The sequence below is a fragment of the Microtus oregoni genome, unplaced genomic scaffold (assembly GCF_018167655.1).
Source record: "Microtus oregoni isolate MIOR12 unplaced genomic scaffold, Mior012 000071F_ref0000514, whole genome shotgun sequence".
Classification (NCBI taxonomy): domain Eukaryota; kingdom Metazoa; phylum Chordata; class Mammalia; order Rodentia; family Cricetidae; genus Microtus; species Microtus oregoni.
In genome coordinates, this window is record NW_024543978.1 from 932,763 (window position 1) to 950,432 (window position 17,670).

Below are 17,670 nucleotides of genomic sequence, written 5' to 3' on the forward strand. Positions count from 1 at the left end.
TTAAAGGCGTGCGCCCAGCAATAGGTTTTTACATTATTATTTACTAGGACCTGCACTACAGCCCAGTGCCTCATCTGACCATGATGTCCCGTCAGTTCCAGCCTGAATGTGAGGCTCCTCCTTAACCTAGCTTAACCCCATTTTCAGACCTCTGTGCAGCAGGGTTTTTCCGTGCGCTGTTGTGGACAGGACACCCGTTAGTGTTCCGACCCGAACTAGACCTTCCAGGCAGGTAAAGTACTGATGGGTGAGTCCATCATTCCTCCTGCTCCTGAGTCCTCACTCTCAGAACAGACACAGAGCTTTGGACCAGGCCAGGAGGAGTCTTGAAGACTTTCACACTGAAAACAACTCGTGGCTGGGGTGAGCCTGCACCATCGCACCCCCCCCAACACACACACACACACACACACACACACACACACACACACGAAAGGAGTTTGGTGGCAACAGTGCAGAGGTGTCTGTCCCACCAGAGGATTCAGAGCAGGGACAGGAGCCAGGCTGAAAGCTATTGGAGGTAGATTATGGTTGCTAAATTCTTCTTTTAATAGCGGCCCGGGGCAGACTCCTTGGCAGGTTTGTCCAGTAGTCACCTCGCAGCCCCTCGCTGTTCTCTGCTACCAGAAAGCAGTGTCATCGCCCCTTTAAGAAGGGGTCTGGTGCCTCTTCTCCGGACAGCTTGAAGCCCCTAAGGGCTACAGTACTAGGAGTGTGTGAGTGAAGACTGACGCCGCGCAGCTGTTACCCAGAGCCTGGGGAGGGGGAGAGGGTGGGGTCTGAAGAGCAGGCGGGCAGGGGCGGGATCTAAGAGGAAGAGGGCAGACTGGGCTGGGGTCTGCTAGGCTTACCCGAGGCAAGCTGGGACGGAATCCCTAGGAGGCGGCGTCCTCCAGGCAAGGAGGGGCGGGGGCACCGTGGACCGAAGCTTTCGCACGCGGCGGGCTCCGGCCCACTCTAGCAGCAAAGGCGCCCGCGGGAGGCGTGAATACCATGGGCTCTTGCTCTGGCCGCTGCACGCTTCTTGCGCTCTGCGCTCTTCAGTTGGTGAGTCTTGGTGTTCTGCTTGGCTCTCCGGACCCGCACCAACCTCGGGAGGCTCCTGGGATAATCTTGGATCTGGCCGATATTCCCGGCTGACAGGCATGCTAGGGGAGCAGCCACCGTGCTGGACCTCGGCTGTGCCCTGCTATGTTTGCTCGGGAAGCGGTGTCCCGGTTGGTGGGACAGGTGCTGGGGAGCTTCTGGGGCCCTGGCTGCTAGGAACAAAAGCCGGGCTGTCCCCGGAGCTGCACTCAGGTCCGGAGTCTGTGGTCCGGGGAGCGTGGTCCGTAGTCCGTGGTCCCCTTGATGCCCACACGCTCCGAAGGCGCCTGTGGTCAAGAGTTTGCGTGTTACCGCAGTGGCACCAGTGGCGGAGCCCGCAGCAAAGTTCAGTCAGTGCCTGAGTGTGGTCATTAGAGTTGGGTGTGCAGGAGAATGTGATCGCCTGGCACTCCCAGCTTGTGCGTGGGCACTGTCTGTTTGGGGTCTCCCAATCTCCCTGACCTGTAGAGGGAAGAGGCTCTCAGGCCCGAGTGCCTAGGGTTGAGCCCACTGACTCCCTAGGTGAAGAGCCCGGCAGAGAACTTGGACGACAACAAGCAACTTTGCAGCTCTCGCTGAGCTTGGAGCTTGGGATGTGAGTTCTGGAGCTGCTGGAGGAAAGGTCTAAGACAAAGGTCGCTGGGGAAACTCCTTTGCGTAGATGCTAATTAGCCCTGGGTGTCTGGTCTTAAGAAGGAAACGCAGCTTTGTTGTCTCTGGGTTGGGTGTGGACCTGGACCCAGCTGGACTGGGTACCTCCTCCACTGGCTGAAGCTGGAGGTCCCTGAGGAAGAGGAGGGTTTTTTCAAAGGTGCTTTAAGGCTATTTGGTGTCTTGTTCTCCCAGCAGCACAGAGTTTTGTACTTCCAGGGGCCACCAGGCATAATGTGGGATTGCAGGGAAGTCCATGGTCCAGGTACTTACTGACCTGCAGGTTTCGACTGGGCAGGTCAAACTTGAGAGAACTGCTTCCAGCTTGGAGCAGTGTTGAGCCGCTGTCTTTCTGTGAGGTACTCCCTCGGGGGGCTCCTGGGAAGACAGAGTCCTTTACCTGGTCAGTCCTGCAGAATGACCAGCTAAAGGATAGGATGAGCTGGCTGACTCTGAAGTTTGGAGCCTGCCCGATATGGGAGTCAAGAAACACAGCAGCTTTGAGGGACAGGAGTGACTTTGGTTTCCCTGTTCTGGATCTGGCAGGATAGTGTTCTCTGACATATGGTGCGAGAAGCAGGTGTTCCTCCCACCTCCAGTTCAGGGATGTGGTCCTGTGATGCAAGGGGATATGGTCAGGGCCTGTTCCTGCTTGATAGACTTCTCCTTGACACAGGTGTAGGTCTAGGACGGACTTTGGGAATTTAGCTGCAAGTAAGCAGGGGTGGGGTGGGGGGGTCATTTTGGTGCTCGGGTTACAGGGTTACCCTGGGCAGGGCTTCTCCAAGACTCAGACTCAGCCAAGACAAGGCCCCAAGGATTTTGTGGTGCTGCACTGAGCCCTGTGTACCCTTGCTTTGTCCAGCAGGGCCACAGCTGAAATGCCCCCAGGGAGCTGTCAAGGGTCTTTTGTCCTGCTCTGGCTGGCAGTTGGGGGCGGGCTACCCTCCTGGGCCTCTGGGAGGAACAGGCCCAATGCCACCCACTGCTCTGGCCTCTGCATGGCAGCGTTGAGAGTAGAGGAAGCTGGGAGCAGCCAGGGGTCCTGAGGCTTGCCCTTTTTTGACAAGCGTGAGAGTTTTCTTGTTACCAAGCTACCGGACAAAGGACCTAAACAACTCTCCCTGAAGAACAGCAGGAACTCTGTCGGCTCTGAGCCAGCACTGTGCTGAGACTGTTCCCAGACCTCCTTGCAACGACAAGACAGGACTCAGCCCCACGAAGGGATCTGCAGCTAGATTCTTCAGGGCCACCGGCTCTAAATCACCAACCTCCATGCAATGGGAGACTCATCTGTAGCCACAGTGCTTCAGGGCATGTTAGCTCAGAAACAAGAGGAAGCAAAGTACTCCCACCTCTTACAAGGTTTCCATTCCCGAGACAACCAGGGGCTACTCTTCAGACTGAGGACCTCCAGACAAGTGCAGCTGATCCAGCCTCCCGCTGGGGCCTCACTGCACAGGGCCTTGGGTTTCTTAGTGGACCAAGGGGGCCATCTTCTCCTCCACTTTCTTTTTCTCACTGGGCAGGATGATAACTAGTCAGACCTAGTCATTCATTAAGAGGCTGACCTCTGTCCCCTGTTGCTGGGTATTTTTTTCTTTTTCCCCCCAGATTTGTAATTTTATGTTCAGGCTCTCCAGGAACTAGGGGCCTGCTGGGAAGGGGACATCTGGGCTCTGAGGTTTGAGATCCATTCTGGATCCTGCATTTTCATGTTGTATGTAGGAAGACTTTGGTTAGCACCTCTCACAGTTGATTGGAACACATACGCAAGTAGACCACCATGTGACTCCTTAGGACAAGTGCATTGTGGGGGAGGGGAAACGCTACCACTGCCTGCCTTGGCCCAGGGCAGGAGCTTCAGATGGCTTGTGCCATGCAGGTGTGGAGGCCTGCGTAAAGGAAGGGTATTCCTGCCCCAGAAGATGAGAGAATGCACCAGGGTCTGACCTGATGGATAGAGGAAGGCGGGGTGAAGGTGGATGGTTGTCTGAGTGAGAGGTTTGGTCTACAAGACTGGGTGCTGTTAGAGCCTCATCCTGAGGGTCAGGAGCAGTCTGTAGCTGGGGCTCCATCAACACTCTTCGTCTTGAACGTTCAGACAGGCCTCTGCTGTAATGTTTTATGGAGTCGGGATGGACAGCCATTTGGTGCCTCCTTCTGGGGGATTTTCCTTGTCAGCTGTTCTGTAGGAGCCTGACTCTTCTTGTAAAATGAGAGCAGTAGAGGAACTGCACAGCCAGGGCTTGTCACGGCAAATCTTTCGATGCTGAGAGCCCTAAGTGCCTTCCCAACAGTTTCACACTAGGAACTCAGCAGTGAGCTAGAGGTACAGATTAGCGGTTGAGTGCTTGCCTAGCATGCGTGAGGTCCTGAGTCTGCTTCCAAAGCTGGGAACACACACACACACACACACACACACACACACACACACACACCACACAGCTTGGAAGAGTTGGAAGCATGCCACGCCTTCTGTTTCCTGTCCCCACTGACGCTCAGAGACGTCACAGATGTGTGCTGCTTTCTGTGGCCTTCTAGGAAGCTGAAGGTAGAAAGGGATGCAAAGTGAGGAGCTGCAATCCCCAGGCCATTTCTTACCCATCTGGGTGCCCCAAGGTGGCCTCTGACACAACCTCGAACTGAAGTTTGGAATCTAGACATGTCCCTGGTCACAGATCCAGAGCCTAAACCGTTCCTGGGATCTCTGACAGGTGAAGTGGGGAGGGACAGGAATTTCCGTGGTGGCAGACAGACACCAGAGGTATCTTTTAGGGTTGCTGGAGCTGTCACTTTCCCGGGGTCACGGCAGCTCTGTAGATTCGTGGTGCAAGGTACTGGTTACGCGGTGGGGCAAAAATCATACAGGCGGGGTAGCATTGTGGCCCTCTTCAGAAGGTTGCAGTGGTGGGCATCAGTCATCCTGCACGTTTATTGAGGCCTCAGTGTGCTACGCTTGACTGCTGTGCTTGGCTTGTGCTCCGCTTCAGGAGCACAGAAGGGAGGGCCAGCAAGGGCGGGGCGTGCAACGGAAAGGAGTTGGCTGGGATCTAGATGGGCAGGGAGAGAGGAGGATAAGAATGAGTTCTCAGATCAGTGGGGGAAGAAGGGACCCTTCCTGACAGGCAAACTCTGGTTGGAAGACTTGGAGAAACAGACAGCTGTGGTCAGGGCCATGCTAGCACCCTGGGTGTGCTGAACCAGGACAGCTGTGACAGCTCGGACAGTAATTGCTCATTTTAGATAACAGAGGGAGAAGCTGATAAAGGGTTGACCATAGCTAAGACACCAGGTAAATAATACTGGGGATTCTGGGCATAAGGGTTGCAGCGGCTTGAGGTACAGGTATGCTCCCAACCGTGGAATCTGAGGTCTTATACTTAACCTGATCATTGAAACTCATCTTTCAGAGACTCTAGGTGAAGGCTAGGCAGGGCTGAGACTGTTTTGGAGATTTAACCACTCCTTGGGAAGGGCCTCCAGTGCCTGCTCTCCTCCTGTTTTCAAGAAAATGGCATGCTGGGTAACTCCCTTCTGGAATACCCTCCTCATTCCCTGCTCAGGGAAGAGGCTGTGGCTGACAGTCCCAATGCTGCTAAGCACCCCAACCCCTACCCTGTGACCCCACATTCCAGGCCCAGAGCCACCAGGGTGCGTCTGAGCTGGAGGAGGAGCAGGTTCTGAAGGAATTTGGCAGATTACAGAAAGAATCTCCCTCGAAAGAAAGTTATAAAATCACCCCCACAGGACAGCAAGTCTGGGAATAGCAGGGCAAGAAGACTTGTGGGCTTTCGGTGCTGACTGGATCTGGCTTTTGGCTTCTTCTTGCCTGAAGCTCTTCTCACTGGGTTTGAGTTACTGTCCTGTCCACTCTAGGTCTTAAGAACCTGGTCAGAACCAACCTGTAGCTGACTTTCCTATCTAAGGCTTCTGGGCTGTTGCTCCTCTGGTGGCTCTGGGGTGCACACTGGCTCCTGAGGCCCAAGGTATCTTGGGAAGGTACAAGTGTCCCAGGCAGTGTGACTTCCTCGGGTCTTTTCTTCCATTCACGTGGAATTAGTTTATGTTTGAAAGAGGGGTTTTAGGGTGGTGCTCATCCATTCTCTGGGGGGAACGAAGCCCCACTTGCTTCTTCTGCCTACGACTTCATTCCCTCTTATTAGTGAGGTTGTAAGGAAGGATCCAGATGGCTTGATTATGAGACCAGACCATGAGGATGCAGGCCAGGTGACTTACCTGAGGCATGAGTTGTTTCCTCATGGCTGTGACAGAATAGTTGACATGAACAACTTCAGGGAATAATGGTCTTATTTTGGTTCATGGCGTCAGAGTTCAGTTCATAGCTGGTAAGTTATGGTGCATTACCGGCTCCCTTTGGTGGCAAGAGAGTGTCACAATAGCTGTTTACATGTCTCTGGTCAGGAAACAAAACACCTGGGAACCAGGGCTGAGCAAAACCGTCAGAGTCCTGACCCTGGTGGCCCCCTTGTAACAGTTAGGTCTGACCCCATGAAGGTTCCACTGCCTCCTAAAACAGTGTTAACAGTTGGGTGATGGACATCCTGACAGGAGCCTGTGGGGGACTTTCAGGTTCATCCCTAACACCTTGTCCACTGGCTGTCTCTCCCTGTGCTGTTTTCCTGAATTGCTTGAAAGTCACACAGTCCTGTTTATTTCGCTCTTCGGTGTGCGTGTCTTGTATAGTCCCAGCACTGTCTCAACATTAAGACTGCCCAATGCTTACCACAGAGCTCTAATGAGAAGGTGGCCACTCCCAAGCAGTCCTTCTTGTTTTGGGCCTCTAAGACTGGCCGCAGTGTCTGCTGTGGACAGTGGGTAACCACAGCATCTGACATGCCTGTGTGGGAACAACATGTATGAGCTGCAGCTGTCCTTACTATGCAGACCAAGCAGGCTCTGGTACTGCTGCTTACATACGTGATCAGGGAAGGACTAGCCAGGGTGAGCAGTTCTCGAGGCTCAGGGAGACCCTGGGACTAGCCACATTTACATCACCCCAGTATCAGACCCCGCTTGTCTCCTGCAGGCAGAGTAGACTCCTAACCAACCCTGGAAGGATTCTTGGCATATTCTAATGAGAAGAGTATCCTGGTTGAAACACCAACTCCCAATTCCTTAGAGATGATGTAGTTCCAAGACAGACAAATGATTCCTTGTAAAAATAAGCAAAGCTCCTGCAGAGCTCTCCAGCGAGCCCGCCATGCATGTCTTCCATGTGAAAGGCATGTGAATGAAGGCAGGAGCCACCAGGTAGATCAACTGTGTCCGCTCATGGAGAGTTAGTGATGACCCATCCTCTTTCTCTACGTACACAGCCCGTCAGGCCTGACTAGGAGCCAAAAGTTTGGCCAAGCAGCTCTCTGTCTACACTGTGAAAAGCCAGAGGTAAGAGCTGATCTTTGAGAATTGACAGCCCGTAGGGAACTGCTCCAACCTCCATATGCATCATTAAGGGGTTTACTCCTATACGGGAGGCACCTTCTCCAGGAGGCTGGCATCATGGAGGAACTAGCATTAGGAAGGGTCTTTGGAGGTGGGAACCTGGCTAGCAGAGGCTTCCTCCACCTACAGTTGCAATCGTGAGACAGGCCAGCAGGTGTGAATGCTTTGTGACAGGAAGAGAAGAGGGTATGTGTGCTAACACTTTGACAGACGAGGGCCATGCATTGACTGTCAGTATTCTGTGACAGGGAGGGGCAACAGTGGATGAGTGACAGAAGTAGGGACCACTGGTGTGAGCACTCTGGTGAGATGGGGCAGAGGCTATGAACTCTCAGTACTTGGGGAGGGGATGGGTTTGGGAACTCTGTGAATGGGCAGGGGGCAGTGAGTGTGAGCAGCTTGTGGCTTTCTGCGGGGTCCTTACTAATGAATTCTGCTGGGCCGTTCTTGGTGTTTATACAAAGTCTGCCCTTACCTCTCCATTTAGTAGCCCAAGCCAGCCATCAGAACCCCCAGAGAACCCCAAACTTCTGCAGAGCATGCTTGCTAGCAATCCTCTTTTGAGACGTCTTTGCACATCACCACCGCTGCCAGGGTAATGCCAGAGCACGCCCAGTTGCAGGTGTTTCCTGGGTGTTACCAGAAGACTTTGGGGATCAGTCCCATCATACAGAGCTCCAAGTAGCAGGGAGGAACCTGAGTACTGACTTTCACTGAAGTCAGCGTCTATGGGCAAGCAACCTGGTGGCCAAACTACTCAACTCAAACTTGACACAATGGCAGGAGGTCTTGTGGGTTGGAAAACAGCGTGTGTTCCCAGTTATAGTCTCAACATTGACTTTTCTCTTGATCTCAGAGCATCCAGCCTTGGGAAGGGCCTTCATCATTGTATGCAGACCTGTCTTACGGTTTCTATCGCTGTGATGAAACACCGTGATCATAAAAAACCCAGGGAGAAACGTTTATCTCAGTTTACAGCTCTCAGGTCATACTCCAACACTGAGGGACATCAGAGCAATAACTCAAACAGGAATCTGGAGGCTGGAACAGAGGCAGAGGCCGTGAAGGATCGTGGCTTACTGACTTGCTCCCCATGGCTGTCACCCAGGACCACCAGCCCAGGGTGGCCACCTACAGTGAGCTAGTCCCTCCCACACCAAACATCAATTGAGAAGATGCACCATAGGCTTGCTCACAGGCTGGACTGGCGGGGATATTTTCTCACTTGAAGTTCCCTTTTCTCTATACACTCTGGCTTGTGTCTAGTCGGCAGAAAAATAGCCAGAACAAGACTGGTTTCTCTCTCTCACACCAGAAGCCACTATAGGTCAGAGACTGTTTCAGCATTTCCAGGGCTGACCCGATTACTGGTACACAGGAGCTCAGTGGTATCCTGTGAATGTCACGGGCTCCAATCCACTGCAATGTCCCTTTAACATGGATTCTCTTTCAGAATGCAGTCATCCTAAACACAGAGGCTCCAGAGAAAGTGCTGGAACCTGGTGGATTTAGCCATACTTTCTCTTCCTTCACCTACACCTGACATGGGATGGAGTCCATTAGAGGATGGATTAGACAGAGAAAGGGATGGAAGTGGGAAGGAATGTGTAGGTAGATGAAGGGATGGGCAGATGAATGGATGATGATGTGTGAATGGATTGATGATAAATGGTGGGTGGACAGACGAGCAGGTGGGTGGATTCTTTAGAGTCTTGATTCTCCTTGGCATAAGTCTGTTTCCCCAAGTATAAAACATGTTCACTATATACCTTTCCCATTAATCTCCCATGCATTCTTTCCCATCAGTCTCCCTGTCTTCTTGCATGGAGGGTAGTGTCTTCAGAGCTACCGCCTCTCACTAGAGTCCTTAGACTAGAAGTGTGACCAGTCTATCAGGATAAGAGCTCTCTTATCCACAACAGTCCCGGACAACCATAGAAAAACCACTTTACCGGGAGACAGTGGATTCTCTGGGCTTCCGTGTCCAGCACCCTGTGCAGGCTTGGGTCTCATCTGCCACCAGAGCAGATGGACAGCATTTTAGGATCTGTGCTTCTTGTTTATGGCCCCTCCTAGCCTCTAGTTAGGACAGCCTTGGGTATGGGCCAGGCGTGATGGTGTGCGTCTTTAATCATGGCATTTGGGAACAGAGGCAAGTGGATCTCTGAGTGCAAGGCCGGTCTGGTCTGCATAATGAGTTCTGGATGGAAAAATAAATAAATAAATAAAGAGAAAATGATGTGACTGGTCCTAGGTGTTTTGGAGGAGAAGGTTTGTTGTAGATTAAAAGGGAAAGCAGAGACAGAAGCAGGGGCACCTGGGAGAGTCCAGAATGGACATAATTCTGAGCCGTGTGAGGAGATGGGAGGGGGAAGAAGGGACATCTAAACCAAGAGGCCGGGAGGGTAAAGGGTAGATGGAAGGGCCAGGTAACCAAATGACCGGATTATACAGGGAAGGGCAGCCTAGTCTCTAGACTGGAGAAGTTTAGGTGGGTGGGGATATGCCAACCAGGAAGGCTCTGTAATATGTTGGAACTGAGGGATGAAGGGAGAATCGGGTGTCCAGGTCTGTTTTGATATGTTAAATAGGTACCTTAGCTTTTTGTCCCTGGTTTGAAACCTAAAAAGTTCCAGGATAGCCAGGACTATAGAGAGAGACCCTGTCTCAAAGCAAAACAAATGAAAAAACACAAAACAAAACAAAACAAAATCTCATTTGTTTTGGTCTCTAGCTGAGGGACTGGAGACAAGGGGGCAGCCTGACCCAAGAGAGGAACCTCCAAAGGTGACAGTTGGGATTGTCAGACTTGATGAGTTTTGCTGTAAAGGCCACACCATAGCACACAAGACCTGCTCAGGATTATAGCCAAGGAGTCTGTGGCCCAGCTGGTACAGATATTAAAATAGGTGTGATGGGTGCTTAGGGGGGAAGCAGGACCTGGAGGTGACCTCTTAGGGTCCACTGCTCCTCATGGGCCACCTGTTCTTAGGTCACTGCTGTGGAACGGCAGGTGTTTGACTTCCTGGGCTACCAGTGGGCACCCATCCTGGCCAACTTCATCCACATCATCGTGGTCATCTTGGGGCTCTTCGGCACCCTCCAGTATCGGCCACGCTACATTGTGGTGGTGAGTCCACTGTGCTTGGCTGCCTCAATTCAAGGAGCAGGAGCCCTGCCATCCTTGGTGGCGGCTTGGGCAGAATGTCTTAGGTTGGTACCTATCCAGGGTGGGCTTAGGTAACCCTTTCCAAGCTCAGCGTTGGGAAGGTCAGACTCAGGGAGTCCTGGCTTTGCCATGTGTTCAAGGGCTTTCTTCCAAGGCATTGGAAAGAATCAGATCTCATCTCTGAAGCTGCTGGGTTCAACTTCTGCCCTATTCTTTCTGGCCTCCGTAGTATGCTGTGTGGGCAGCTGTCTGGGTTACCTGGAATGTCTTCATTATCTGCTTCTACCTGGAAGTGGGGGGCCTCTCGAAGGTGAGTAAAGATGGGAAGGGGTTCATCCACTGGGTCTTGGCTGGATCACCATGTGACGCTTGATGCAGTTCATTGCATATTACCTAATGATGGGAGCTTGATGCATATGCTGACCCCAGCACCCGTATTATTTGGGCTGTTATCAGTGCCTCAGTAAAGTTCAACAAGACTGGTTTGTGGGTGGTGAGGGTTGTTGGTAAGGTACACCAGGGCCTCAGGCTGGGTAGCACAAAGGGTGGGTCTTCCGGAAGAGGTCCTTGGAACCAGGCAGTACCAGGGAGGAGTAAGACTAAGTAGACATCTGGCCAAGGTGTGCAGGTGTGTCCTCTTCAGGGATGGTGGGATGGAGGCACAGGAAGAGACATTCTTGTGGTCACATAGAGTCTTCTGCCCTGGCCACGTCATGTTTCCTGAGGAAGCTCTGGGTTGGTACAGCTTTTTCTCCTAGCCTGGAGTGATATGTAGTGGTGTGGTGGACTGAGATAGCACTAACTGAGGCTATGCCAATCACTGACCTGAGACCCAAGGCCTACTGTGGCAGTTTGGCTTTGAGGAACCTAGATACCATAATAGTGCGTCCGAAGGTCTGCCCAAGGCAAGGGATGTTCCTGGAGGAAGGGGTATGAGGGCTGAGGGCCATGAAAATCAGGCTTTCCCATGGAGAAACAGATTGGGACACTTGTTCCTCTCCCACACAGCTGGAGCCTAAGAGGAATGGGTAGAGGGAGACTGGCCACCTTTATCCTTGCCTGCTCCAGGCTGTGGTTGAGAGAGGCTGGCTGCCTCCTGATTCTAACTTGTCCTGCTCCTTTGTTCCCAGGACAGTGAGCTCTTGACCTTCAATCTCTCCCGGCACCACTCCTGGTGGAAAGAGCATGGGCCAGGCTGTCTTCATGGAGAGGCAGCCACAGCTGGCCTGGGAGCAGTGCATGGCCAGTCCTTGGTGGTGGATGCTGGGTGTGCCACGATGTACAGCTATATGGAAGCCCTGCACAGTGGTCTGCAGATCCTGCTGGCGGTGAGTGTGGGGTCAGGCTTGTTCTACCTGGGGGCAGAGTCAGGGCCTCTCCTTTACACAAAGGTATCAGCCTCCACATCCTGCAAAAAGTAGAGGAGTCACAGGTGAGCTCTACCCTTGAGTCTGTCTTAGTCACCGTCCTATCGCTGTGAAGAGACACCGTGACCAAAGCCACTCTTAGGAAAGAAAGCATTTAATTGGGAATTTGCTTACAGTTTCGGAGGTTTCGTCCATTAATCATCATGGTGGGGAGCATGGCAGCAAGCAGGAAGGCATGGTGCTGGAGAAGTACCAGAGAGCTACATCCTGATCCATAGGCAAATAGAAAGAGACTGGGCTTGGCATAGGCTTTTGGAACCTCAAAGCCCACTCCCAATGGCACGCTTCCTCCAACAAGGTCACACATCCTAATTCTTACAATCCTTTCAAATATTGCCGCTCTCTAGTGACTAAGCATTGGTCCTGTGGAGCCATTCTTATTCAAACCACCATAGAGCCTCGCTGTTTTCCTTGTAAAACAGGCTCGGAGTCAGAATCAAGCTTCAGCCTTGACCAGGTGACTCTGCGGAGTACCAGGCAAACAGGAACAACAACAGCGCAGGTGCAGGTTGGAGTAACCAAGTTGGATGCTCCCATATCTGCCCAGCACAGGGATAGTGCAGCAAAGGAGGAATGTAAAGACCCCAAGGCTGACCTCAGAGAGACAATGAAAGGGAGACAGAAGCCCCAGACCAGCCAGTAAGGCTGCAACTGGGCCCCCTGGTGACTGTTTAATCTCAGCAGATCCAGTGCATCAAGGGAGCATTTCAGTGCTTCCCCCCCCCCCCCCCCGAGTCTCAGGGCCCTTGGAGATATTTCACAAGTTCTCACCTCCCAGGAGAGAAAGCAGGAGAAGGTGCATACTTCCTGGCACATGGTGGGCTGCCTGGGCTGGCGGTGAGCCCACAACCCTGAGAAGTCTGCCACAGAGCAGATCCTGTGAGACAGGGAACAGTCTCTGGAGTTCTGGCTAATTTCCTAGTGCTGTGAGATGACATTGCTCTCCAGGAGCCCTGCTCTGTGAGCGGCAGAACAGTTCTGTGCCCAGGCAGCTCCTGTGTTGGTCGTGGTCACCACCCTATCCGGTGGTACATCATCAGCAAGCGTCAGGTGCCGCCATCCTGTCAATGGTCATAGCCCCTTGGACTCAGGTTGTCCAGGGAGATCCTGAAGGAAATACAAGTCTCGTGAATTCAACGACACAGAGATTCCGTTATTTTCCATGTATTCCAGGAACTTGATCCAAGAGGAAATAGTAGAGAAGGCCTGATGGCACTCTACAGCTGATGAGGGAGGGTGGGAGGCAGGATTCAGGAGTGCAGAGCCATGGGGCACCAGGGAGTAGAAGTGGTGGGAACAGAAGGCACAGGTATGCAGGTCCAGTGTCATGGTCCCCAGGGATGACCTGAGGCAGACTAGATGCCAGATTGGACTGAGAATCAGTTGCCCAGGAGAACCAGTCCACGTTTCAGCACTGTGGCCAGCTCTCCATGGGGGCCAACCCTCCACCTCAGGGTGTCCCCTGAAATCACAAAAGGCTGCGTGAAAGACCTCTAAGACGCTCTTCATGGTGAGGAAAATGACTTTCAGGCTCAGTTCTAGATTCATTCATGGAATGATAGAGTCCCAGGGGGTCTGGGGCCTGCACCTGAGCTGGGTAGGGTCTCATGGGCTTTGAACTCATATATTCCCAACTGACTGTCTCCTTTGACGGGGGGGGGGGGGGGGGGGGGGGGGGTTGGTGGCTTCTTCGGAGGCTGCTGGGCCAGGTCAGTGTGGAACCATGGAAACCACCTCGAGGCAACAGAACAAAGGGTTGCCAGGTGGTGGTGTGTGGGGTGGGTATACACAATACAGGTGTTATGTTGGGGCCCACATGGGACAGAGATTCATGGCAACATCTTGGATCCCAAAATAATTGGTTTTCAGAGGGACCTGCTGCATATCAAGACAGCTTACACTCGCGACCACTGGATACCTTCCTGTTGTCTCCTCCAGTGTTCTCCCTGTTCGGGCCCCTCCTGGCTGTGGTGCCTCCTCTCTGGTTCTCTGAGACCCCACTATAGCTCCTGCTTAGCTGGTACCTTCTGAAATATTTGTGTGCCCCAAATCATTCAGGGTCCCAGGAAGGCAGAGCTGTTGCCAGGTGGAGGTGTCGGGGTGGGTATTCACAATACAGGTGTTATGTTGGGACCCACAGGGGACGATGCAAGCCCCTGAGATTCATGGCAGCATCTTGGGTCCTAAAATAATACACGAGGAGTGAGTTGTCAGCACCAGGGCAGGGAGGCAGTTTTGCTAGCTGTGGGACCTTATTTTCCTGCTCTCTGATCTGCTGGGTTCTCCACAAGCCAACCCAGTCAAACCCATCCTGTCCACATTGCCAGCCTTGCCAGGAACAGGCTATGGGGGGAAGGCCTGTACCCTGGGACTCGCAGCAGAAAGGACTCACAGGACACCGTATAGTGGCGTGAAGAAGACAGGCCTGACTCTCTGGGTTCGGAGGACACACAGGGCATGATCTTTTTTATTTAATTTTTATTGTTTTTATTGAGCTATATATTTTTTCTCTGCTCCCCTCCCTTCCTCACCCTTCCCCTTCTACACTCTCTCACGGTCCCTATGCTCCCAATTTACTCAGGAGATCTTGTCTTTTTCTACTCCCCATGTAGATTAGATCCATGTGTGTCTCTCTTAGGTTCTTCTTTGTTGTCTAGGTTCTCTGGGATTGTGAATTGTAGGCTGATTTTTCTCTGTTTTATGTCTAAAGGCCACTTATGAGCGAGTACATATGATATTTCTCCTCTTGAGTCTGAGTTACCTCACTCAGTATGATGTTTTCCATCCATTTGCAGGACATGACCTTGCCCCCTCCAAGCTACCTCTCAGGTTTCATGTTTTGTGCAATTCCTCACCCAGACGTTGCCCACTGGGTGTGTTAAGGAAGAACTGAGGATGTGGGAGTGTGGGAAGCCATGTAGATAGTATCCCAGGAGATGCAGGGCTTCCATCAGGTCCACATGGGGTTATCCACACCATCCCCAGGCTGCTGCTGCAGTGAGAGATGGCTTGGCATGTCTGGCCTCTTGGTGTCTTTCAGCTCCTGGGTTTCGTCTATGGCTGCTACGTGGTCAGCGTGCTCACAGAAGAAGAAGACAGCTGTAAGTGTGTAGTTAACATGAGTGGCAACTCTGAGTGCTGTGCTGTCTGGGGTAGAACCTGAAGGTGGCTCTCAGTTATGCCCCATGCCCTTCCTGCCACCGCCCAAAGATCTGAGAAGAGGGGGAGTCTATGAAGAGGGGCCCTTGGGCCCAAGGACACTTATCCTCGTGACCCCACAGTCACACAGTGGCCCCAGGAGGGTCTGAGTCCTCAATAGCATGGGCCACTCTGCCTGCCTGGTACACACGTTGGGTGACATTTAGTACTAGGCAGGACCCATTTGGGTGGATTATCCTTTTCTCTCTGCATGTAAACACCTTTCAACTTAACTTTGATTTGCAATGTGACACAGTAATGCTTCAAGCTATCCCTTTGGGGACTCCCAGTCCTGAAATAGTCTGATGGGGTGAACCTGCAGAGAAAGGATTGACAGGGTGGGTGGGCAGTCGGGGCTCCTGTGGATAGAAGCTTCTCCAGAGTCAGAATTAAAACCCAAAGCCAGCTGCCCCTGAGAGTCGGGCCGTGGAGTCAGCTGTCCCCATGTTCAAGAGACTTGGGCTTGATTCTGGAGGCTGGTGAGGGATGGTCCCTGAGCCTGGAATCAAGCCCCCCCCCCCCATCATTGAGCCCTCAGCTAGCTGCCAGGGATGAAGCAGGAGCTCCACCTGCTCTTTGAATTCAGAACTGCAGCCAGCCCTGAGCTTCAGAAATGTGTTCATTTTACCCAACAAGCCTAGCGACCACTAGTGTGGGGGTGGCTTCATGGGGCAGATGCTTGATGTTAATAAAGGCCACGAGGATGATTGGAGAGCCTAGCAAGGTGGGTGCAGCCCCATCCAGGCTTGAGGGCACTTGTTGGCCTCCTCACCTGATTCCTTCTGGGAAGGTTCATTCAGACCACAGAGCCTGGCAGGAAACTGTGCACAGTACCCCAAAGAGATCCCAGCAAGGTTTGCGATACAGCAGGGGACTGATTTGCAGATGTGCCTCTCCCCCTTCACAAGTCCTGGCAATGCCCCCTTTGCTGGAAATCTGCCACTGGGAATGTTTCCATTCTGCCATCTTTTTCCATCATTTGGGTTTTATTTTATTTGGGCTTGATTTCTTTCAGTTGATTTCATTGGTGGATTTGACCCATTCCCCCTGTACCATGTCAATGAAAAGCCGTCCAGCCTCTTGTCCAAGCAGGCATATTTGTAAGTATGGTCCACTCAGCCTGCATCAGGGTGCTCACAATTCAAGGCTGTTCTCTTTGGAGACTTTATCAGGCATCTGTATGTCAGTCCATTGCCCTAAGACCATGCTCTGGTTAGGTGTCAGGGTGCAGTGACTGTAGAACTCAGCCCACATGTCGAGCTCAAGGCTCAGCTGGGGTAGATTCTGTGTTAATCAGAACCCTAGTCAGCACTGAAGACTGGACTCTCAGGAATGGGAGGGATGCCAACAGGCCACTCCCCCAGGGGCATCAGTGCTTCAGTAAGTGTAGAGGGTGTCTGTTTCTTATATTTGGCAGATCACATTTCCTTCTCTAAAGCAGTACCACGGCCCTACAGATGCCATGGCCATGCCTGGGCTTCCTGGAAGTCTTGGAATTGAGGTCAGAAGGGACATTGAGGGGTTCTCTTGGTGAAACTGTCTTTGGTCCCAGAGATTCCTAGTGCCTGACCTCAGGGTGTCCTAGACTGTTGTGGATAATGGGTATCACAGGTAGCAGGACTTCAACTCCTAGGGTGAATGAAGGAGACACAGACCTAGGAAGGGGAGGAGCCTCTTCAGGCTGCCTGCTACAGCTCCTAAGACAAGCCTGGGCTCAATAGATCTCCATGAATAGGGCAGTGCGTGGGAGGTTTCTCTTCAGTGGAGAGTCTGAGTGGACGAAAGGACCAGGGTGAAATCCTCACTCCACTTCCAGTCCCATAGGAATGGGCCAGGGTCACCAGAGGATAAGATCAGTACCTGCCCTAAGAGTTGAGAAGCCTAGTCCTGGGCATATTTTTGCTAGAGCCTGAGCTACTGGTTTTGTGTGTTTTACATCTGAAGTCCCCAAGAGGAGGCACACTGTCCTCCTTCTCTCAGTCCCCTCTGACCTCTGCCTTCTCCGCAGGCCTGCATAAGTGAGAGAACAGCTGACCCTGCTCCCGCAACCCAGTTTCAGCCGCCAGAACAATGAGGAGACTCCAGGCCTGGAGTCACAGCCCTGCTTCCCTGCCTGCCTAGCATTCTTTCCAAATTCCCCTTGGATACCAGTGAGGGGCGGGGCACACTGCAGGCCAGGGTGGCTGCAACTGTGAGTTTGTAATTTCTCTTTCTTTCTCTCTTCCTTTCTTTTTTCTTTCTTTCTTCCTTTCTTTTTTTCTAAAAAATAAAATAGTGAGACAAGACATGAGAGAATACAAAAACAAACTGAACCCCTGGTCTTCTTGGGCAGCTGGCAGTGAACTTAGGCAGTTTTCCCAGGCATCCCCAGAGTGCTCTGACCTGAGGTTACAGGACTTGCAAACCACACACCACATAGGGAAAGGCTCATTAGAGGACAATGAGAGGTTCAGTCCCATCAGGAAGTCCCTATGAGCCACCAAGATCCAAGAATGACAAAGGCCTTGAATAAATACTGCAGTACCCTAGCTACAGGTCTTATTCACGCAAAGGCCCTTGCCCCACTGAGGCCAGTGCATTCCCTGGAGCTGGACCAGGAGCCCTGCCACTCCCAAGCTAGGAGAGAACTGTGGGTGAAACATGGAGCCTGGGAATGCCACATAGACTCTTCTT

General features: G+C 52.4%; 1 protein-coding gene across 3 annotated transcripts; it reads left to right on the plus strand.

The window, feature by feature from the left end:
* Positions 1–817: 817 nt before the first annotated feature.
* On the plus strand, positions 818–17,298 carry Nkain4 (sodium/potassium transporting ATPase interacting 4). Of its 3 annotated transcripts, XR_005973390.1 has the most exons (8): positions 818–1,047; positions 10,196–10,333; positions 10,602–10,682; positions 11,503–11,700; positions 14,840–14,900; positions 16,013–16,097; positions 16,415–16,498; positions 17,006–17,298. XR_005973390.1 is itself a non-coding variant. In XM_041641805.1 (7 exons), the coding sequence occupies exons 1-7, from the start codon at positions 994–996 to the stop codon at positions 17,013–17,015; spliced, it is 627 nt and encodes a 208-aa protein (XP_041497739.1). In that variant the 5' UTR covers positions 818–993; the 3' UTR covers positions 17,016–17,298. The 3 variants fall into 3 exon arrangements, 2 of the variants coding, with proteins under 2 accessions (XP_041497739.1, XP_041497740.1); XM_041641805.1 differs by lacking the exon at positions 16,415–16,498; XM_041641806.1 differs by lacking the exons at positions 16,013–16,097; positions 16,415–16,498.
* Positions 17,299–17,670: the final 372 nt, after the last annotated feature.

What these genes read in the sequence shown, in the direction of transcription:
- Nkain4 (XM_041641805.1), top strand. Translation starts at nt 994, where the DNA reads ATGGGCTCTTGCTCTGGCCGCTGCACGCTTCTTGCGCTCTGCGCTCTT. An exon ending in GGCCACGCTACATTGTGGTG is followed by an intron (nt 10,334 to 10,601) that starts GTGAGTCCACTG and finishes TGGCCTCCGTAG; the next exon opens with TATGCTGTGTGGGCAGCTGT. An exon ending in GTCTGCAGATCCTGCTGGCG is followed by an intron (nt 11,701 to 14,839) that starts GTGAGTGTGGGG and finishes GGTGTCTTTCAG; the next exon opens with CTCCTGGGTTTCGTCTATGG.